Source organism: Zalophus californianus, chromosome 9 (assembly GCF_009762305.2).
Source record: "Zalophus californianus isolate mZalCal1 chromosome 9, mZalCal1.pri.v2, whole genome shotgun sequence".
Taxonomy (NCBI): Eukaryota; Metazoa; Chordata; class Mammalia; order Carnivora; family Otariidae; genus Zalophus; species Zalophus californianus.
Window position 1 is genome coordinate 87818179 of NC_045603.1, and position 23827 is coordinate 87842005.

Genomic DNA, 23827 nt, shown 5'->3' on the forward strand with positions numbered 1-23827 from the left:
CGTATATTGCTAGAGTAGGTTTAAGTATAGGGTGTGTGTGTCTGTGTGTGTGTCTGTTTCTGTGATAAAGGTACAGAGAGGAGTAGTTGTAGATTTTTCTGGCTATGCCAGCCCCGTACAAAGAAGATAACTACCAAATAAAATCAATGTGGGAAAGTTTTTGGTATAATATAGCATAAGTTAGTGAGCACCTTTTTAATTTGTTTTGTATTCTTTTAAGGTTTGCTGCCTATCAAAGAAAACATTTGATATTCAATATTGCCAAGATTACTGTGGTGAGCTAGATACTTTCTTATGCTACTGATGGGATTATAAATTGTTAAATCTTTCTGGAAAACAATTTGGCAATATGTATTAAAATCATTAATATGTTCATATCTTTTTAATATGCAATTTTAGGGAATTTATCTTAAGGGAAATAATCCACAATGTGGGCAAAGCTTTATGCATAGAAATATTCACTATAGCCCAATTAATAACAGAAATAAAATGCTAAAAATTAAATTATGCATGAATAGAGAAATAGTTGTCTTGTTATGGTACGTGAACAGTATGAATATCATGTAAATAATTAAAATTATGTGCTCAAGGAATTTTAATGACATGGGACCATATTTATGATATAGGAGTTATGTAAAAAGAACAGGATAAAAATTTATATATGTTGTAAATTCTTAATATTTAAAACAATTTCATAAAATTGAATAGGAAGAAAAAGGCCAAAATGCTTTATATCTCAAGCATTTTCTATGATTTGTACATGTGAGTTTTTATATCCAGACACACCAATAAATATTATTTTAAAAACCTCATGTTTCAGTGGGAGCTAAATGCTTTTGTGATTGTTCCATAAACCATTGAGTCCTATTTTGGAGCATTCTGGCAAATTATCACCTACATATATAACCATAATATCAATTCAAATTTTATATTTCAGTACAATGAGAGCAATTGTCTTTGCTATTTTTCTTTAGAAAGGTTTCCCTTAACTTTTTAACATAACAGATGAAGGCATGTCCTTGATCTGTGCATAGTGAATCCAGTGAAGTAGTAGACATGACCTTCATTTGGCAATAGTTTTATAAGAAACGATTTTAATTAAGTAAATAGAAAGCATAAAATGTGTCACTTTATGATGGACCCATATTTCTTAAAATGTGGTCCTGGGATCCCTTGCCACAGAATCATCTCTGGTAATTGTTTAAAATGTAGATTTCCTAACCTACTAAATCAGAATCTGAGGATGGGTACTAGGAAGTTGTATTTTTAAAGATACACTCTAGGTAATTCTCCTGAGATTCTCTAAGAACCACCAGTTACGGTAGAAAGGTCTTTTAGGAATTCTAATCTTGTCTGCTCCAATGTTTCTTAAGTAGAATGAGATTTTTTTCTCAACAGCATGGATCCGAAATACAGAGTATTTTGCCAGTCAGAATTAGGCGATGGGGCCTTTCTACTGCACTTCTGCAATCTTATTGGAGAGGTTTAGATTTGGGCTTTTTTGAGACCAGAGGCAAGTGGTCAGTAACCTTGCTGGGAATAGTGATAGGGTGACTAAATAGGTAATTTGTCTTGGCTAAAACACAGCAGTTCACCAGTTCCAGTTCCTATGGAAGTGTCCTTTGTGTGAAATGCTTGCCTAAATCATTGTAGAGCTCACAACTCTTAATGAAATAAGCCTCCACGGAGAGTGGTCATCCTCTAGAGGTTAAAAGCAGAGTCAGACACCCTTGTCACTTACTATGTGCCTGGACGAATTAGAAAACTTGAAATCTTAGATTCTGCTCACATAAAATGGAGTTACTACCAGTGCCAGCCCAATCATGAAAAATTGTGTGCAAATCATTTAGCACAGAGTCTGGCATGAAATAAGCACTTATAAATGCTTATAGTGATGACTTCACAAGAGTTTGACTCTATAGGTCAGGCTTTTCAAGTCGACTTTTCAAAGACCATGTTAGTTATCAGAAAAGCCCAGGGATTTGAGTAATCCCACTTCTTGGAGGGCAGGGGCAGGCGCGGGGGCAATGGAGCCACATTTACTAATAGTTCTTCATGTGAGGTAGGTTTTGGTATCTGTTGGTTTCATGGAATATCTAACACTAATGTTACTGACTGAAATCCCCGCTCTCGGGTTGGTGTAGGACTGAATTGAATTATGTAAAGTATCACTTGCAGAGTGACTTTCATTTGCATACCTTCTCTAGTTACAAAGAAAGTCAAAGGTCATTCCTACACACACACACACACACACACACACACACACACACACACACACACACACACACAGAGCCTTAACCCTGGCCACCTTCATAATACTTCTGGGTGCCACATTCTATGGAACTGTTTTAGGTTCGAATAAACATCTCTGGCTTTATGATGGTTGCTACCATGAAACACATTTACATCACCCTTTTCTTGCCTTATGGTTAATATTCCCTGAGTCAAATTATTTATTATATTTTTCCCTAACTTAAACTTGCACTTGTCAAGTGATAAGCATCTCTAGTGGCTTCTCACTTTAGGAAAATACCAATACCCCTCCCAGAAATACAAAGAAATCAGGTCGAGACAATTACCAGGAGCAATCCTTTATATTATCCAGTTGCATAACACACTTCTTGAATAAATGACATATCCTAATTTAGGATACATCACCAGATTCAAGTCAGAGAGTATCCTTTGCCAGTCAATAAGAGTGCGGGTCACTGGAAGATCTCTTCGTAGAATTTTTCTCAGGGCTTCGTTTGATAACTCCTGTAATTCTTCTAAGACTGCAGCTTGAAATGTATTCTCTTGCTCTTCCACAAGCCTCGCAAAATTTAAAGCCAGTTGAGCTTGGTTAACTACTTCCAAGCTTTCTTTCAGGTCCTTGGAGATTTCAATATGAAGGTTGACAGCCCTGAAGAAGTGAGCTTGCACAAAAATTCTTCCTGTTACTTGGGTTAGAAATGGATTTATTTGGAAAATCCACTTTGATTTCCAAAGGCCATTCCAGCAATCTCTTGTTTCATAGCTGTGATCCTCAATGCAAGCAATCAAGAACTCCTTATTTTTCACACTTTTTCTCAGCACGTTGCAATTTCCTGTTGGATAGTGATCATTCACATACAGTTTTAAGGCACACAGAACAACATTTCTTAGGTATTCTGTCTCATTCCGAATGATTCCATGACTTTGGATGTCTTTTAACTGGTTTTGAAGCAGGTCGAATTTGAAAGAAAGTTTGCTTTGATAGTCAAAAAATCGGTAGTCACCCACTACATTGTGGTGAGACAGGAGTACTGGATTTCCATCGATGCAGAGTGGTACAGAATATTTTTGGCAGTGTTGGTGGCCTGCACACTCACCTTGATGGTGCATAAGTTTTTCATCACGGATAAGCAGACAGAGATCATCAAAGGCATTAACAAATTCCCCTGGAGGAGCCTGTATTAACAGTCTGCGAATTACTCTTTCTTTCTCTTTCCTACTCAGAACGCTACGTGACATGTTTGGTTGCAGCAGAAGCAAAGCTTCTGAAATAAAGAGTGTTCAAAGGATGAGAAAACATTCCATGAGACACCTTTCCCATCAAGGTGTTAAACATTCAAGCTTAAGATTACTATGTCTAACCAGGAAAACAGGTTGTTTGGCAAGCTCTGAGTCTCCTGATGAAATCATAAAGGAGCTTTCTCTCTGAAGTGCGGAACTGTTGATGATATCACAATGGGTGTTCAGACCCAAAGAAAAACATGACAGTCACCTGACAGCGTGGTACCCAGCCAACCAGCTGTACATATTTTGAAGATTTTAAGAACTTAACCTCCTGAACAGCCTTCTTCAAAAGTGGTGTGTCTCGGTGTTGCCAGGGATCTCTATGTTGCCAGGGATCTAGAGAAGCAGCCCAGAGTTTCTAGAGAGATTTTGGCAGCCCTTTGCACCTTCGGGGACCACAGTGCCATTGATTTATCCTCAGTCCCTCAGAATAGTTACCCCAAACCCACTGGAAGCACATTATGCTGAAAAGTTTCAGGGGGGTCAACAAAATAGTAAAAATAAAAACAAGATAGGAAGGCAGTTGATAGAAAAAAAGCCAAAGAGCAGTGGATGCTGCATTTATAAACACTGAGGGTTTGAAGATGTCAAAACATAACAAGAAGACAGAAACTTTCAAGCACACCTTGCATATGGTTTCTGTGGGATTTAAGCTATCTCCAAAAAACAAGGGCACAAACCACTCTGTGTTTTCTGCTTTCTCCCTAGAAAAGGGGCAGAGGCAACAGCTGATGAATATCAAGAAATTCCTTTACTACAAAAGGGCAGAGTTAACTATATGTGGAACCTGTGACAACACGTAATGGGGAGAGACTTCTAAGCAAGGAGAAACGGAACAACAGGTCATGAAAATATGGAGAACAAATATCCACTCAGAAGTCCTTTCTGTTCCTCTTTTCTCTTCTTTCTTTTGATTTATCCCTTTTACTTGATTCTCCTGTCATTCTTTTTGAAGAGTTATGAAGTTAAGCCTCTCATTTAAGTATAAACTGCTTCCTTCCATCCATCCTAAGCGTTTCTGAATTTCCCTAGCTTCCTGTCTTTTTCTTATAAGAACATGAGTTTTGCCATATTAAGTCATAGCCATTACATTTAAGGGCTTTCATTATAACAATCTGAAATTGAGTGGATTTTTGAACATTTTTTACTGATACCCTTCATGATTTTATAAATGTCATATTAATTCTCAACCTTAGTTTCTCAAATTGAAGTGTCCTAATTGTAGTTTATCTGTATACGATAAGTAAACTTGTTTTAGTTTCTTCATTCGTACCAAATATACACACTCAGCATGGCATTTTTAACTCTTTTTGATGGTACTTAAAGTATTGCTTTTTTTTTTTTTTGCATGTGTGTGTGTGTGTGTGTGTGTGTGTGTATGTGTGTGTGTAGCTGGACAGTTAACTAATATCAGACATGGTAACTATGTATTAAACACTCAGTAACAGAAACTGTGTTCAATAATATGTTAAGAACCCATTTAATGCCCCCATCTTCCTAAGTATTAATTTGCTCACTTTTCAGACAAGGGAAGTGAAGCTGAGCAACAGGTCAAGTGACAGGGAGATCTTGAAGCCCAGCTGTCCCCCAAGTCTATGTCTTCAGGAAACAGACTATTATTTCCCCAATAATAACTTGATTTCTCAAATGTTTATTTTTATTCTTTACCTGTACTTTTTATTGTGTTATATATGCCCTTTCCTACCTTTACTACAGAATAGTACCTACCTAGTTTTGTTTTAATATTATTTATCATAGAATTATCTTGTCACTTGAGCACAAAATAGACTATCCCTTAAAAATAAAAATAAAAACATTAAACTGAATAGAAATAAAATACTTCTTTGGGCATTTTAAGTACTTAATGATTTTCTGTGAGAATTTCCTTAACTTCTTTTTTTGTGTTTCATACATGGTTTTTGTCAAAGATTCGGGATGAATTTAAAGGTGGAAAAATTAATGTAGAAAAAACTTACAGATTACTTGAAAAATTAGATATTCCGTGCAATTATATTCATGTGAAGTCTGTTTTCAAGGTGAGATGTTATCCGCTTCTTGTCTACCCCATCCTAGGAAGGGCTTGATTCAATATTGGGAAATGTCAATAGCTACTTGGATGCTTTCTGCAGAAAATACATATTAAAAATTAGTCTCTTAAGAATTAAAGTAATTAATTATGCTAAATATATTTATAATCAAGAAGGAGAGAATTTAGGTAGGTGGTAAAATGAGTTATTAATAAAATTTGAAATAATACCAGATTATTAATTTAGCACTATATAAACTGAATATAGGAATATTCACATAAGATTAGGATTGCTCATATGATTAGATCAAAATCATATAAATGATGAAATAGTAAATGGTTTGGATCTTAATAATTTATAGAAGGAATAAGTAATATTGAGAAAAATGGCATTTTACTCACATCAAAGTAGAAAATCATGCCCAAAATTCTTTTTGTTTGGAGAAGAACCAGTAGGGAGGGAACCTGACTCAATTCTTTCACTAGAGGACGGAGGGAAAGATCGTAAGCACAAGAGAAGAAGTCAAGCGTTCAGCTGAGTTTGCCTTAGGAAGATGGCAAATTTCTTGGCAAATCAGGCAAGAATACTAGATTGGCCAGTCTAGATAGTTAGAAAGATAGAAATCCTGAATCTGGTAGTGTTTTTTGAAAGAGACTACCCAGATAACAACCTATGTTGAAATGTTACCATTATTGCAAACTGTGAAGCTTGTGTTATCTACTTGCAAGCTAACCAATTAGCCTGATATAATTTCATGGATGATGGCAGAGGCATTTTTCTGGTTCAGGGAAAATAGCTTGTTACTCACAAAAATAGCAACTGAAAGAGCATCAGCATTTTGGTGCCATTTCTCCCAGCCTCAGTTCCTAAAGCGTGATGTGAAGAGGGCCAGTTGAGGACACATGCACATGCAGCGGATTGAGTTACCAGAGAAGGACCTCAAGCTTAAGGAAACCCAATCTTTTATTATGGGCAGTAAGCCTACCTGATCTTTGCCCAGGAATGTGTCATTATCATTATTATCATGCACAGTAAACCTGCTCTTTCCCATGGGAGGAGATACTATCTCTCATTATGCAAACGTCCTTCAACAGCTAGTTCTGAAGTGTTGGTGCCTCTGCTCAGAAACTTGCAGAGACATGAGAGACCATGGAGAGCAGCCCCCAATCAAGTACTTCTCTCAATAAGATTTAGGCCCCGTGTTTATAAATCACAAAGAGGAGATTAAAAAAAAAGCTGTACTTCTTAAGAGATTGCAGTAAAAGACGAGTTTCAGGTTGTATTTATGAATTCAAGCAGTATATGCTGCCATAAGCTATCAGAATTTTAATCAACTCATGTCTAATACCATACCTGAAGAACATAAGTTTTTGTGAGAGATCTTTACGTGTAGAATTTTCCTCCAGTGGTGTCACTCAAAGGGAGAAACAATTATGTACTTTCTAGTTTAATAAAATTCACATGTAATACAATGTAGAGGTAATGTATTAAATCTCTACCAAATGTGAAATATGATAAATCTTATTCAGTGATTATCAGGTTGCTTTGAATTATCTGCAAAATAAAAATACGTGTCTGAAATGCACTTGAGTAAAATGGATGCCATATTTAAAAGTATTATGTAGAATGTGCAGCAGTTATAACAAATAAAGAGATAGCTCATTAATTGAAACTGATGATTATTTGGACATGGCAGGAATGAAGGTCTATTTTGTTTAGCAAAATGTTTTTGGAGTGGCTATGAAAACAATGTGAATTATAAAAATTAGAGGGGCAGAGGTTGCTTAGAATTCTTCAAAGCCTCTTTCAAATGACCTCAAATAATTTAAAGCATAAATTGCATATAAACAGGGTTGATGATCCAGATAAGCAATTTTCATCTATTAAAATAATTCCCCTAGGCCCTTTAATAAATAATACTTTGCTGTCTTAGGCTAAATTGCCATATATTCATTAAAATGTTAATTAAATAGAATGCTAGGGAAGGTGTATTGGCCTACTAAATTTTCTGGATAGCTAAAAATTAAGCTTCTTAAACATTGGACTGTTTTGTTTCAACTTTTGTTGTCTGTCTTTCTACACTTCATGGGTACAGCTTGTAGCCAGAGTAAATAAAATGAATCATGATGAATCTTATTTTGGTGACCAAAATCTTCTAGTGTGTCAGGGCTATTATTATTGGCAAGCTCAACGCGCATGGAGATTCTTTACTCCACTAGATCTTAACTGTGTAGTACTTGGCAACCTAGAAGTTGCTCTGAGCAAATGCCGTAATCTGCAGAATGGGGATACTGATACAGTTATCTTGCAGGATTGTGCTGAATATTAAATATTATTTGTGAATGTGTCTAATAGTAGGCTTGGCAAAGAGTAAACACTCAACAAATATTAGTTGAAGCTATAACAATCATAATTGTTAAAAAAATATAGAAATTGCTTTATGTTTATTGATTTCTTAAGAAGCTGGCATAAATTATGATGTGAATTTATTTTCTTATTGGATAAATATCTACTGTGAAATTTAAGTAAAGAAGATGTACACTTATGACCTTGGAAAAATATTCTAAATTTCATTTTACAAAATTAATTATTGAGTCATGACTTGAAGAGCAATTCCCCAAGATTTTTTAATCCTTTTATTAAAAAATCTTTATTACTTTAATAATTTTCTTTAATTTGTAGCATGTAAGATATTTTATAGGAAATATCATGTGTCGTTTCAATACACATTGCTAGCCTAAGACTACCTTCTTGATTGTTGGTTGAGTATGAAATGGCATCTTTCTTAATTTTAAGAATTCATATTATTATTGGGCTTACCTTAAGTTTTCAAATTCTCTAAGCAGTTAACAGCCATTATTAAATCTATAGTATGTGCATGGCACTCTTTTAGAAACTGTGGATTGTAAAAAATTAATAAAGTGCTCTCTTTCTCTCATTAGAAGGAAAAGAAATGCAGAAATTACTATTTTATTAGTAGATTATAATAAATTTCATAGGTAACACATACAGGGAATCTGAGGAGACAGAGACTCAAACGTGGGCTTCTATAAAAGATGCCATTGTAGAGGAAGCATTCTTGTCGGCCCTTGAAGAATAATAAGCAGTATGTGTAGAGTACAGTGTGAGAAGTGCTTGGGTAGTAAAAGGTAATGAAGCATGACTTGCATTTAGGATGCATGAAGGGAGTGGTGAGAAATGGCTGCAAATGCTAGGCATGGCCAGATGACAAAAATCCTGAGTGGTAGGCTATGGAATTTGGATTTACTGTTATAGGCAATGGGTAGCCACTGAAAATTTTTGAGTAGGGAAATTGTGCAAATTTTAGGATAAATCTGGCAGCAATGTAGAGTGGTTTGAGAGTTAAAAGGTAAAGAGAGGAGGGAAAGTATACCTCTGCTGCCTCTGCCTTACAAATGTGAAACTTGGGTCAACTCATCCACTTATATTTTTGTTTGGTCCCACCTCAAGTTTATGATTTCCTACTTTAGTTGGTCCTCCACAGTCTAAGCTTATTTTTTATCTCAAAAACAAATAGCTCCATATCCTTTTCTAAATTTTACATTCTCTCTTTTAGCAGGTAAACTGAAAGAATCCTTTACATTTCTTTCTCCACTTCTTCGATGATTCATTGCAATAAATTTTGCCTTTATACCTACCTTGAAAACCTCAATTTTTTAAAATGGTAAATACAATGGTTAGGCTCTCTGTGCATTTTATTTATCCCTCTTTTCTTAAACTACTCCCCATTCTGACTTCTATGACATCACTCTCTCCTAGTTTTCTTTTAAAATTTCTGATCATTCCTTTTCCATCTGTCCTGCCATCATTTTTTCTTTTGCTCTTCTCTTAAACTTAAGTTCTTAATTTTATTTATTTTTACTTTATATACTATTCTGAACAATTTTATTACCTTTTCTTTTTTCTCCAGTTTTGTTGAGATATAATTGACATCCAACATTGTATTAGTTTCAGGTGTACAACATGATGATTTGACATATGTGTATATTGAAAAATGATTATCACAATAAATTTAGTAAATACCCATCAGCTCACATAGGTACAAATTTCTTTTTCTTGTGATTAGAACTTTTAAGATGACTCTTGTAGCAACTTTCAAATATACAATACGGTATTGCTAATTTAGTTACCAAACTGTGTGTTACACCCCCAGAACTTATTATTATATACGCTATATCAGTGTTAGCTACAGTCATCATGTACACTTCATCCCTAGTACTTGTTTATCTTAAGACTGGAAGTTTGTACCTTTTGACCACCTTCACCCATTTCTTCCACCCCCATCAGCCCTGCCTCTGGTAATCATCAGTCTGTTCTCTGTTTCTATGAGTTCAGTTTTTTTTAGATTCCACTTATAAGTGAGATCATTTAGTATTGGTCTTTCTCTAACTTATTTCACTTGACATGATGGCCTCAAGGTTTATCCGTGAAGTCACAAGTTATAGAATTTCCTTCTTTCCTATGGCAGAGTAATATCTTATTCCTATTTTCTTTATTCATCTGTTGATAGACACTTAGGTGGCTTCCATGTCTTGGCTATTGTAAATAACGTTGTAATAAACATGGAGGTACAGAGATCTTTTCAAAATAGTGATTTTGTTTCCTTTGAATAAGTATCAGGAAGTGGAATTGTATGATATGGTAGTTAGTTCTATTTTTAATTTTTTTGAGTAATTTTCATATTGTTTATAACCATTATGTGAATTCTTTATCTGGTAAATCTCTTATCTCTGTTTCATTTAAGTCTGTTTCTATTTATTTTGTGCTTTTGTTTGGAACATATTCCTCTGTTTCTTCATTTTCTTTTACTCTCTGTGTTGGCTTCTGTGCATTAGATAGAACAGCCACCTCTACCAGTCTTGAAAGAGTGGCCTTGTTTAGAAGATGAAACTTACTGTTCAGGTCAGCCTTAGCTTTTGTTTGTCTCTCAAACTTTGTCCAAACAGCCTACTTTATTCTTAGTGGCTCCCTGTCATTGAGGGAGTGCCAAGACCTATCTGTTCCAAATGGGAGGACCCCAGTCAGCGCCTAGATGTGGGCTGATTAGAAGCCTGAACCCCCAGGTAGCAGCTTGTAAAGTATACAAATAAACCTTTTTCAGGGAAAGACTGGAAATGAGTGTCTCTATAACTCCCTCTGCACCAAGCTCCAGTGGGACAACTAGCCAAGGGTTTTTGCTTTGTTTGCTACAGTTCTGATGAACCTGTGAGCACAAACCCTACTGGCTGTCAGATCCAGGCTGTCATCCTTTGAGTGGCAGCTGCAAAAGCTGGGGTGCCAGATGTGTGCACATGCTTGTTTCAGGGAGATACTTGTGATCTGGAGGGAGACAGAGAGAAACACAAAGATGGTACCTTCTGGCCTCCCTGGTCTCTAGGGAAGATTGTAGTCTGCCCTTCCACCTGTGTTGGATCAGAAGCATGACTTTCAGGCTGTAGCTTTTAAGATAACCAAATAGACCTCTTTCAGGGAAAAAAAAACTCTGTGTTAGTCCAATGCCTCCATGCTGAGCCCTAGGGGGATAGCCATCATGAGTCCTTGTGAACTGTTAAGAATGGTTTACTATAGCTTTGTGGATCTTGTGGACACAAACCCCAGTTGGCTTTAGGAGCTAGGTGTTTTAGAAGACTATCTCTCAGGTGGAAGTCTTAAAAGTTGGGGCACTAGAAGTTGGGTCCAAACCCCTCACTCCTCAGGGAGAAGCAGAGAGTTGTGGGTTCTCTCCCAATTATATGTCACCATGTTGGGGGTGAGGTTTGTGGACAGATTGTGTCTCAGCCTCTCCTGCCTATTTTGTTACAGAATTTTTTCTCCTTTGTCCGATATGAAGGCAAGTTAGTTCACTCAACTAGTTTTTGGATTTCTTGCAGAGGGAATTGTCATATATGTAGTTGTAGATTTAGTCTGTCCAAGGGAGGAGGTGAGTTCTGGAGGTTCCTGGGTCACCACCTTATTGCCTTTCAGTGACTTTCATTACCACTTTAATGGGAACAAAGCACAAGTTTTCTATCTTGAACAACAAAGCCATGTACATGCTACTATTTGTTCATCACCTGCCATATTCTAGGCCCCGTGTTAGGTTTTTGCATACATTATTTCAATGTACATCCAAGGAAATTGTTATTAGGCTCTCTTTACACATAGAGATATGGAGGACAAGAATGTTGATTTAATTTGTTTAAGTCATATTACTGTGGAAACTCATGTCTGGGTCTGTCTGCCTGCAAAATTCTTGTGTTTTCTCCTGTAATACACCAATCCTCACTTCCCATCCCAACTAATTGTCTCCTGGCTCTCTTGGTTTGGGTGAAGATACTTTACGTTTATTATATTTAAGATAAACCATCTTTCCTTTCAAAACTGTCTTCCTCTCCCTTGAGGATGGCAGCACCATTCTCTCAGTTATCCAAGCCAGAAACCCAAGAGGGTCCCAGACTCTTTCTCTTATCTTACCTCTTACCTCACCTCTTACCTCCACATCAAATTTTCAAATCTTTTAAGGTCTATTTTATTCCTACACAAAGTCAATTGGTCTCCAACTGCTTGCTACTCAAATTGTGCTCCTCAGACTAGCATCTCTTGCATCCCCTGGGAACTTGTTAGAAACACAGAATCAGACATATTGAAGCTGACTCTGCATTTTAACAAGTCTCTTAGTGACTTATATGTCCATTAAAGTTTGAATAGCCCTATAAACTGGTTCCTTGCTTTTAATCCTATCTTGTATATAGCTGTCAGAGTGATCTTTCTAAAACAAAATCTGTATGATTTCCCTCATTAAAGCTCATCAGTCAGTCACTGGTTGAGAATGAAGTCTGAGAGCCTCAGTGCGGCATCCAAGCGCCTCTCGGATGCAATTTTGACTTCACCTTTATTTCTCACTGCAGCTTCACTAACATCCTCTCTAATCACACTCCTGTTTTGTCCTGTCATGTGTTTTATTTGCTCTGATCCCAACAATTAGAATAACCTTTTTCCTCTTCACTTTCAGGCAACCATCTTCTTTCTCAATGAAAGTTCAGCTCCAGGATCACCTCTTCTATAAAGACCTTTTGTCTCCAAGAGGAATTGCCCAACTTTCTTTTTCTGTTGTGTATATATTTCCATTGTAACACTTTCATGTCAGCTTTCCTTTTCTAGAATATGAGCTCCCAGAGGGCACTGATAAGGTGTTGCTTTTACATCTTTACTATTCTATTTCATTTCTGGTTCATATATTTAGTTAGGAAGAAAGGGAAGACAGAGAGAAGACAGAGTTGTTAAGCAGTTTAAATTAGTATGTCAGAGTTTGTGGAAAAAGGTGGCAAATCATATCATTTCCTGTGATATATTTTGAATACTCTGTTTTTAGTGTAATTTTGGAGACAAATTTGAAACACTTCATCTTAATTTAAAAGTGAATTCTGTGTTTTGATAGATCAAATTTCTCGTGAGGTCATTATTTTAAGTGACACTTCATCTTTTTACTAGCAAACTGAGCAAGGAAAAATGGTAACATGAAAAGCTTTAATTTTGTTTTCTGAAAGCATACTATCAGAATATCAATAGAATCATTTTAATATGTTCTTTTATCTTCATGTTTTCAATCATTCATTCAAACATACAGTCACTAATGTCCTATGCTAGGGTAGGTCCAGTACTAGGCATTGGGAATAAAAAGAATAAAATATCTACCTTCATGGTGGTCATGGTCTTAAGGTAAGACATACATTTTTAAATTATACATAAACATTGAATAGGTTGTTTGGTAAAGTTCTTTTTGTAATGCCTTGTAGAGACTAACCACTTAAGGAATTTTTTTTAAACAAGAGAAAAATGGCTTCATTACTCTTATTTTATGCTGTATTTATAAATTATTAATATGTAACATTTCTAAAAGCTGTAGTATTCCCTGAAGTGGGGCCCGAGATTTTGCATATTTTTGGTAATATGTATTTAAAAATATCTTTTCCTATTCTTCCTAGGTTTAGGGATATGTTAACTCTTTATCCAGTTAAATGCATGTATTTCACCAGAATTGTAAAATTGTTTAGGTGTTAGATCATGTTCTTAATACCTTCAGTCAGGCATTCTTTCATTCTTTTAGGTACTAAGAGTACAAGAAGCAAATGGCAAACTTCCTGTCCAAGGCAATTCTAGAAGGGATTTAGAAAAAAAAGGCTTTCATTTCAGTGTAATAAATTCTATGATAGAAGAAGATTCAGAGTCTTATTAAAAAAAAAAAAAACCAGAGGTGGGCTATCTGATGTGACCTGGGGGAGACAGAGAGGAACATTTGGGAAGACTTCTAGAGGAGGATACTTTTCCAAGAATTAGTAAAAATTAGTAGGTTAGGAAGTGAAAGAAGGGTATTCCAGAGAGAAGAAACAGCCTATACAATAGCAAGACTGTTTGGTATTTGTGCTGTAACTAATTCAGAGCACCAAAAGTGTGAGGTGCAAGAAAGAAAAGGATTAAAGCAGACACCATCAATGACATCTTAAAGGACCTTGGATGCCAACACGATACAGTTTGGGGTTTGTCTGGAAGACAAAAAAGAAATACTGAGCAATTTAACAGGTGGTTGAAAGGATCAGATTTCTATTTTACACAATTTATTTCTACTTATATACTGTCAATATGCATGATGGTGTATTGACATGTCTTTCTTCCTGCCGTTCCTCTGTGGGTTTTGGAGTTAGTTCAAATCCTGGTCTACCATGCCTGTGGGACTGGGGACAATTGACCTAAGATTTCTGAGCTCCAGTTTCCTCCTACAGGGGAGATATTAAATTTATACATTGGTACTCTATCAGTTTTGTTGCTATTATGTGTGTCAGTCCTCAGATTTGAATCCTTCTTGCTTATCGATTTCCTTTTTCCTGCTTCCCCTGCTGCTGATTTCGTTATCCAGGCTCCATCATTACTGACTTCCCTTGCTTTCCTTTTCCTTCTCTCTTCCTACTAAAATTAGAATTTCCCATCTTCAGTAATACAATTTTCACCTATTCTGTGTTTTTTATTTTTTGGTAATTTAATTAGTGTTTGACTATTAACTTCTTTGGGTTGGATCACATAGCAGTTATTTGGATTTGTAGAATTTTGTTTGAACTTTACATCTCTAATTCTTTCTAGTATCAGATGACAACTTTGATCTTTTGGGAAAAACAAAACAGAACAAGTCAGATGGCCAAGTTTAAACCTTGCTTGAAAGTAATAAAACTTTTATCACTTAGTGGATAATGTATTTTATTTTATACTGCTACTTAATAGGACTGTAATTTTTAATTTACACAATTTTATATAACCAAATTTGCAGGAATTACAGGCACACTTGATTTTTATGGGCTTGTTAAAGATCTTATAACAAATTATGAGGGGGATGGGGCTAAAATAAAATAAATTTAATTCTATGACATTGACTTTAATCCAGAATTTAAAAACAGTAAGTTGAATCTTCTTAGTCTACTAAGATAATTGATAACATGAATTACTTTAAGATTATATAATTTTAATGAGCTCTGGGCCCAATTTGACAAGAACAGATCCCGGCTTTTCTCCCAAGCTTATCTTCATCTCATTCCCACTTGGGGCTTCATCCCAGTCCCTGCTTCCTCATGTTGCTCCATACACATGGATTCATATTCCTTTGTGAACTAACCTGATACTATTCATATTCAATTCCCAGCTCAGACTGCTTCTTGGATCCTTCATATCAAACTGTCTGGTCTACCACTGAACTTTTGCTGTTGTACTGTAGGGGCTCATTTTATGGGCAAAAGATGAGACACTAGGCTGGATGATGAGAGGGAAGCAGAACTTGATAAGACATAGCAATACATTGATATCTAGAACAACCATTTATTGTATATTTGCAGTCCTCACAGCAACTTGATGACATAAGTAGTGAAAAATCCCATTTTTCAGATGAAGAATATGAAGCTCAGAGAGTTTGATTTATGTTCCATCCTGCAGTTCTCTATCACTTCCAATTGGTCATGCCCAACTGGTCATTCTACACTTTTACTTCTGCTAGTCATTTTCCTACTCAGAACCTCACACTATTTCTGATGCTTTTAATAACTGGACACAGCCCACTTTCTTGTTTCCATCTCATAAAGTTCAAACATGAATTTTCCAGAAAAGCCAGGTGAATCCACTCTTTCTTATCAGAACCCACCTTGTTTGTCACTGCCCCCAATCCTTCAGTGATAACGTACATTCCACTTCCTCAAGATACTCTGTAGCAACTGTGGTTACTGTAGTGCTAGTACCACCCCTGCAGCTTCTGAAGTTCACAGTGACCTTGAATGTCTCAGATTTACTCTGATGTTTATGCGTATCAGTGGCATGGGATTACAAACCATCTCGCATGGCTGTAAGAAGGTACTGAAGGAGAGTGAAGAGAAAAATGAAACGTATAATTGAAAGACAACTTAGAATCCTCATCATCTCCCACACATTTTTCCATTCCCACTATGGCCATTGGGTTTTAAGTGGTATTTTCCACTTACCTTTTTTCAACTTCAGCATCATTTCATGCAGTTTTATATATTTTATTTGACATAAGAATCCAATGTAAGATTGATCTTCTTTCAAGTATTAGTTGTTATATATATTACACAAATATTCTAAACTATTTATTTTGTGTATTTTTTATATTCACAATGTGAGCCCACCAGTCATTTTTTTTTAGTAGGATAATGACAGGCTGAAGCAAGGAAGAATCACCATAGAAGAATTTAGATCAATTTATCGAATTATTGCACACAGAGAAGAAATTATTGAGATTTTCAACACGTATTCTGGAAACCAGAAATTTCTTTTTGAAAAAAACCTGCTTCAATTTTTGATACAAGAACAGTATGCGCTTGACATGACCACAAATATTGCTTTTGAGATCATTCAAAAATATGAGCCTATTGAAGAAGGTATGCTTACGTTTCAAAGTTTTCTCAAATATCTAAATGCAAAGTATTTTTTTATGAATTAAAGTTATCAAGTTAAAATTTTCGGATGGGTCAGATTTCTTCTGGATAACGTAAAATATTGGCAGTTTTATTTCTATATTTTATAGACTGTGTATATACTTTTAAGAAAACTGCACTGTGAAAACAGTTACATTCTTTCCTACTTCATTGTCCAGCTCCTTTTTTTTTTTTAAACTGCTTTGGTATATCTCTTAAGTGTTCAGAGACCAGCTTAGGCATGGAAAACAAGATGAGATTCTGTTACATGTGCTGTGATGAAAAAGTCTTCATTTTCATTAATAAGTTAAAAACCAAGTAATAGTCTTCTACATTTATACATTATACTATTGAAAATATATGGAAGTATTAAATAGCTAAGTGAAAACTATTCTAGGAAAAAATAAAATATTAGAAAATCACTACTTTCTTCATTGTTTATACACATAATTGTCTATAAAGTTTCATAAACATGAAAAAATTTTTTCCTTCATTTTTGAATATAGTCATCTGGTTTATTTTATTTTTTAAAAGATTTTATTTATTTGAAAGAGAGAGAGAGGGAGAGAGCATGAGTGGTGGCAGGGGTAGAGGGAGAGGGAGAAGCAGACTCTCCACTGAGCAGGGAACCTGACAGGGGCTCAATCCCAGGACCCTGAGATCATGACCTGAGCTGAAGGCAGATGTTTAACCTACTGAGCCACCCAGGTACCCCTTAGTCATCTGGTTTGAATTAAATGACCATTTAAGCTAATCATGTGTCATATAATTTTTTATCTTTGTCCCACTTTTTAATGGGCAAAACATTGCACATTTTTCCACTTATGCATATCTTTAAAGAAATAAAGACATAATATAATAAAATATTCACATAATTATGTAAAAGTACCATTAAAGCAGTGTTTAGCCCTACACAAATTAGTAAAATAGCTCAGAATATTTATTTAAAAAGGGAAGTATTAAAATTCAAGTTCTGCCTTTGAAAGTTGGTTTATGTACCAATATTTATGATAATATGGGTTCTAACAAAATCAAACATTTCTTCATTGAGTCATATATTCATAACTTATTCAAATATTTATTTGTGGCAACCAAGTCTGCTTCTGGGGACTGAGGATACTGCCTTATGAAGAATAAGGCAAAGTAGGTCTTATGTTAATGATGGGGGTGTGAAGGAGACTGACAATAAATAAATGTATAAAAGGATAATTTCACAGAATGCTCTGTACTGTGAGCAAAGAGAGTAAACAACCCAGGAAGACTAGCTCTGGTTGGGTGTTTAGGATGGTCCATTCTGAGGATGTGACCTTCAAGCTGAGGCCGAATTGATGAGAAATAACTAGTCATGGGACAAAATGGGAGAAGTTTCTGAGGTCAAGGGAAGAAAAGTATTGGACATGAGTTGGAGAATTCAAGAAACAAGAGGAAAACAGTGTGGCTGGAACTTGGAGAATGAGGGCAAGATGAATTTGGGAGATAAGCAAGGATCAGATCATGTCTGTCTTGCAGGTCATAATTAGGATTTGGGCTCCATGACTCACTGTCATGAAAAGATTTTGGAGAGTTGTAGTGGTAAGACTGAATGCAGTACTAGTGAGAGTTTGGTGTGATCACTATTAAAATTTTTGCAGGTTTGAAACAAGATAAAGAGCTTGCACCAGGATGTAAAACAACTACATCACTAAGCATGCCTGATAAGTTCAGCTGACTACTTCTTTTTTTAACAGCAAAAATTTTCTCTAAAGAAGTAGTGAATTGATTTATGTTTTGGCTCAAGCTCTTTATGCAATTGCTGACTGGAAACAACCAGTCCACAGATAAGCTCTTTGAGTAGCACTGATGTAGTAGTGAGTATTCAAAAAAAAAAAAAATTACTTTGGCGCCGTTACCTACAGGGGTAAATCAAAAAAGAAAAAGGATAATGGGATGGTTGGCAGTGACATCTTGGAACTGTGTTTGCATTTTAACTATAATACTACACTGTTCATCCATTTCATCGTTTGAGCCTCCCTCCGGCTCAGATACACACCCAAGACCTTGTGTTTCATTTACATGTTTATTGATCACTTATTAAGGCCAATTAGAACTATGATTGGATAGTCCCAAATGCTGCTGGCTCCTCAATCTCATCCCACTTTGGTATGTGATGTGTACCAAATGAGGTTTTTAAATATCCATGAGATTAACTCTCATCTCAATCTTGTAGCTTTTAAGGGCACAAAATGAGTCTGTTTTCTATTCCATTATCAAAGATATTAACTTAATGATTCAGTAGATGAAAAGGGCTATAGAGCAATCACTGCTACAGAAAAAAAGAATAAATTCAGGCAAATCTTTACTATTACAATATATGATGCATTTGCCCATATGTTCCCATACTCCTAAATTTGCATGTCTTTCAAAGAGAGAGTTTGCATGCCTATTAACATTTTATATATTCTCTTCTTTCTTTTTTTTTAAGTCAAAATTGTAATAGCATTTTGAATGCTGGCTTTTTTACATTTATGAAGTAATAAACATTTACTTTTGTCACTGTATATTTTTTTCTGATACATTATCTTTAATTGCTGCTTAGTACTATATCATATTTTGAGCCTTAATTTGTTTTCTCTCCCATTTATTTTGCTTTTATAAATAATGCTAGTGTGAGTGAGCATTCTTGCACATCAATCTTTGTCTGAGTCTCTATTTCTATAGCATAAATTCCCAGAAATAAAATTCTTTGCCAAGGATCACTCTCTAGTTTAAAGTGAATATTCACACCAGCTGTTATTTTTAGACAAACTGAATTATGAATAACAAAATAATAATAACAACTAGCATTGATAGAGCTAATTTATGTAATTAATATATAAGGATAGGAGTTATGATTACCATCATTCCAAAGATAGGGAGAAGTTAATTAACATGCTAAATATGTAACAAGTAAATAGATTTAACTAAAAGTATCTGATTCCAGAGTCAGTGTTTTGCTTAAATACATAATTTTGGTAATATTATGCCAATAGTATAAAAGTTCAGAGATAGTTTACTAAAGATGCTAATATGCAAATGATCCAGCAATTCCATTCATAAACATGTACCCAATAGAAATGTATACATATTTGCACCAAAAGACATGTACTAGTTGTTTATAGCAGCATTCTTTGTAAAAGCCTCCAACTGGAAATTATCTAACTGCTCCTCAAGAATAGAACTGGTAAATAATCATGGTATACTCACACAATGGAATACTATCCAACAATGGGAATAAACAATGTCTAACTATATGCAACTATGAATAAATCATAGTTGAGCAAAATAAATCAGCCACGAAAAAATACGTACTGTGTGAATTCATTCCTATAAAGCACAAAAAACAGAGAAAACTAATCTAGGTGATTACAAGCCAGACCACTGAATACACTTGAGTTAGGAGGGAGAAACTGAAAAGTTAGCAGAAGGCAGGTTTCTGGGGTGCTGCAATGTTTTGTTCTTTGAGGTGGGTGCTGCTTATCTAGATGTTTAGCTTATGGAAATTCAATGACCTATGATATATGTATTTTCTTATATGCATTTTTTTAAGATTTTATTTATTTATTTGACAGAGAGAGACACAGCAAGAGAGGGAACACAAGCAGGGGTAGTGGGAGAGGGAGAAGCAGGCTTCCCACTGAGCAGGGAGCCTGATGCGAGGCTCGATCCCAGGACCATGGGATCATGACCTGAGCTGAAGGCAGATGCCCAACAACTGAGCCATCCAGGCACCCCTCTTATACATATTTTTAAAACATTAAGAAATCAGAGATAAATTAAATAATATACTCTCTACTTGAATGTTGATATAGAAGAACTAGTGGTATTCATTAGAAAAAAAATTGTTTCCACAGAGAAATTAGAAATAGTATCAATATTAATTCTAAATGAATATTTTAGAAACATGCTCTACTAGAGAATAAATTTTAAAATGAGATGTAATTTTTATACAGTTAATGATATTTCTGCATCCCTTTATTTTTTATAGTTAAGAGAGCACACCAGATGTCATTTGAAGGTTTTATAAGATACATGGGTTCACCTGAATGTCAAATACTTAAAACTGACTGTGGAAAAGTTTATCAAGATATGAATCATCCATTAAATGATTATTTTATTTCAAGTTCACATAATACATACTTGGTATCTGACCAGTTACTGGGACCAAGTGACCTTTGGGGATATGTAAGGTATTTATTTTGATTTTTATATCCATTACATTTTACAGCACTTGGAAGTTCCAATAAGTGGTAATTCACAATAAAAGAAGACTATGGATGTTGTGCAATAACATAGGAAAAAGAAATTTTGATTTGTGAATATCTTGGAGAGCCAACCTTCAATGGCTATATAATTATTCTATATTTTAGTATCATATACTTTCCTTCAAATTTTGACTATTGTCCTTCTTTCCCTGATTATTGCCCCTCTGAGGTTTCCTGAATAATTTGGATACCTCTTATAGGAAACCATATGAAGAAGAATGTTCTTATCTTATTTCACCAAAACGTCTTAGATTTTTAAAAAATATGGTTAAAATTATTTCCCAGACATCAAGACACCATGCTACAAGTAAAGGCAACACATAAATAGATAAATTATATACCTTGGCATTTATAGATTAGATAAATATAGAGATTTATATGTCAAATGATTTACATAGATTAAGCAATCTATGCCACACCTCTAATTTTGCACTCTACAATGTATTACATTGTCAATACCAGGCTTCAGCTTAGGCAGTCATCTGAGAATCCATTGGTGAACAAGATTTTCAGAGCTCATGTGTTCATGAGAATAGACATCATAAGCAGGTAAACAGACTGATATTTTCAAGGATAGATTAGTCGCATGGAGAAAGTAAACTAGGGTAACATGAGAGAAAGTAAAGGTGGGGTGGAGGGTGTTACTTTAGTTAAAGTGTCAAGAAAGGCTTCTCAAGGGGTGACATAGTTTGGTATGAGTGATGATAAAGAGGAAGCCTCAGAAATATTTGGTAGGAAGGGCACACTAAGTAGAAGAAATAATAAATGCTTAGGCATATTCAAATGAGAGAAAGCAAGTTTGGCTGGAAACAAATAATGGAGAATGAAGGGAGATGAGTTGGAGGAAGTAGACAGGGTCAGTTTATGAGGGTCTTAAAGGCCATGGAAAGGAAACTGGATTTTATTCCAGTTGCATTGGGCAGTCATTGGAGAGGTTTTCCTTAAAATAATGTCATAATTCGATTTACTTTCTACTGTGCACGAAAGACTGATGGTGTAGGAGTGGAGGTAGAAGATGACTAGAGAAGATATTGTAGCAATGCAGCTGATGATGGTTATGTAGATGATGAATTCATGAGGCAGCTGTTGAGATCAGTGGTTGAATTTGAAATATTTTAAGGAGGTGGAGCCACGAAGGCTTACCAGGTGATCTGAAGGGAGGTATAAGGGAAAGAGAATACTATCAAGATTTTTGGCCTGATAACTTAGCATACAGTGATACTATTGACAGAGATAGTGAAGCCTGCCGAGGCCATTCTAGGGTGTGAGGCAAAAGCAAGAGTTGTGATAGTTCCCACATTTAGTTGAGATACCAATTCATTGTCAAAGGCCTAGGTCAGTCAGTTAAGTATATGTGTCTGGGACTTAGAAGAAATATCTACACTAGAAAAATATAGAATTGGAAGTCATCAATACATAGATGACATTCAAAGCTATGTGATTGGTTGATATTAATTAAGGAAATCATGGGTGGAAAAGATATCTCATAATTCCATGATAATATTAAACTTACAAATGAACATGGCTTCACCAATTTAAAATCTTATGTAAACACATGAATCCATGAGCTCAGAAATGTATCTGTTTAGAATTCCATAAGGATAACCCAATTCATAGCTATACTTTCATTAGAAATTTTACTCATACTTAAATACTTTAATTTTTTGAAAAGGGAAAATATGCATTTTAGCCAAGTTGACTTAGAAATGCAGAAAATTTACTTTTGAATGAAGAAAATGTTCCACCCAACTAAACATTTAAATTTTAATTTAATTTAATTGTATTTAAATTTAATTGTATTTCTTCCACCCACTTGTGGAAGATACACTCTTAGAATGCAAGTTTTTCAAAATTTCTCTACATAGGAGAGGTGGTATAATGTAATGTTGATCGATTAATGCAAAGTTTCTGGTGCTGATCTTTCCTCTCTTTTTGTCCTTTGTTAATTATGTGACAGCTACAACCTCTTTGCTTTTTTTTAAAGATTATTTATTTATTTTGACAGAGAGAGACACAGCGAGAGAGGGAACATAAGCAGAGGGAGTGGGAGAGGCAGGCTTCCTGCTGAGCATGGAGCCTGACGTGGGGCTTGATCCAGGACCCTGGGACCATGACCTGAGCCGAAGGCAGATGCTTAAGGACTGAGCCACCCAGGCACCCCAGCTACAACTTCTTTGATTCTCAACTTCCTCATCTCTAAAAGAGGAAGACTAATATTAACTGCCTTATAGCATTAAATATTTTAATCCATGAAAAGCCCCTTAAACTTATTTAAGTGGAATTTTTTTTTTTTTTTTTTTTTTTTTACTGAGTGACAGAGAAATTTCCATTATTCATTTCCAAAAAGGGGATTCAGTGTGAAATAGTAGAAAGTCGCTTCCCTAACACCACTGGGGGAGACACAACTTTCTTTTATGTGCCTCTGAATAAAAGGAGTTGGCTTGACACAGTGAAATCCACTCAAATCATTTTTGCCGGGGACCAAACCATGTAGTGGAAATAAACAGTTTGGTAAACGTTAGCTTGATCTAAGGATAAAATTAAAGCTATCTAGAGAAGTAGCAAGAACCAGTATTATTTAGGTTGTCCTTCATGGAAAGTTTTCTTTCACAATTTGGTTTTTGGCAGTTTTTTTTTGTTTTCCCCAGCAGAGCGTTCAAGATTATTCTCTGGGTAACAGCCCAGAGGACTGATTTTTTTTAGTGATAAAAAAAAGGCAAGATAATTACTTTGACAATCAACTAGAGGAGAGTGATGCAAACATTTTTTAATAGCAATTAATAAAGTTTACAAATAGATATTGCTTCTTCTCCAATTTTAAAATCTAAATATGTAAATAAATCCACAAGATGAGAAATACATTCATTTTGAACTCTACAAATATAGCCCAGTTCAGGACTTGTACGTAAATTAGATCATCACCTAATTCACCCATGGAAATATCAATGGGTAAACAAAATTTTCTTAGAAGAGCACACTAGGTCATTTTTCCAACACAAGGAGAAGCAGACTAACA

General features: G+C 35.2%; 2 protein-coding genes across 11 annotated transcripts in view; one reads left to right on the top strand and one right to left on the bottom strand.

The window, feature by feature from the left end:
* Positions 1-2575: 2575 nt before the first annotated feature.
* On the bottom strand, positions 2576-3646 carry CAPZA3 (capping actin protein of muscle Z-line subunit alpha 3). The gene has a single exon (XM_027594082.1). The coding sequence runs from the start codon at positions 3490-3492 to the stop codon at positions 2593-2595; it is 900 nt and encodes a 299-aa protein (XP_027449883.1). The 5' UTR covers positions 3493-3646; the 3' UTR covers positions 2576-2592.
* Positions 3647-3717: 71 nt separating this feature from the next.
* PLCZ1 (phospholipase C zeta 1) overlaps positions 3718-23827 on the top strand; it is a 50700-nt gene continuing 30590 nt past the window's right edge. For 5 of the 10 annotated variants that reach the window (XR_003519960.1, XM_027594476.1, XM_027594477.1 and 2 more), the window contains exons 1-5: positions 3718-3831; positions 4246-4401; positions 5450-5573; positions 16264-16495; positions 20535-20736. Coding sequence is in view for 9 of the 10 variants with exons in the window: in XM_027594476.1 (XP_027450277.1) it covers positions 4391-4401; positions 5450-5573; positions 16264-16495; positions 20535-20736 (569 nt within the window). In the remaining variant the exon portion in view is untranslated. Of the gene's footprint in view, positions 3832-4245; positions 4402-5449; positions 5574-14699; positions 14778-16260; positions 16496-20534; positions 20737-23827 lie in introns of those variants that run through there. The other 5 variants (XM_027594479.1, XM_027594480.1, XM_027594481.1 and 2 more) reach the window with 5 other exon arrangements.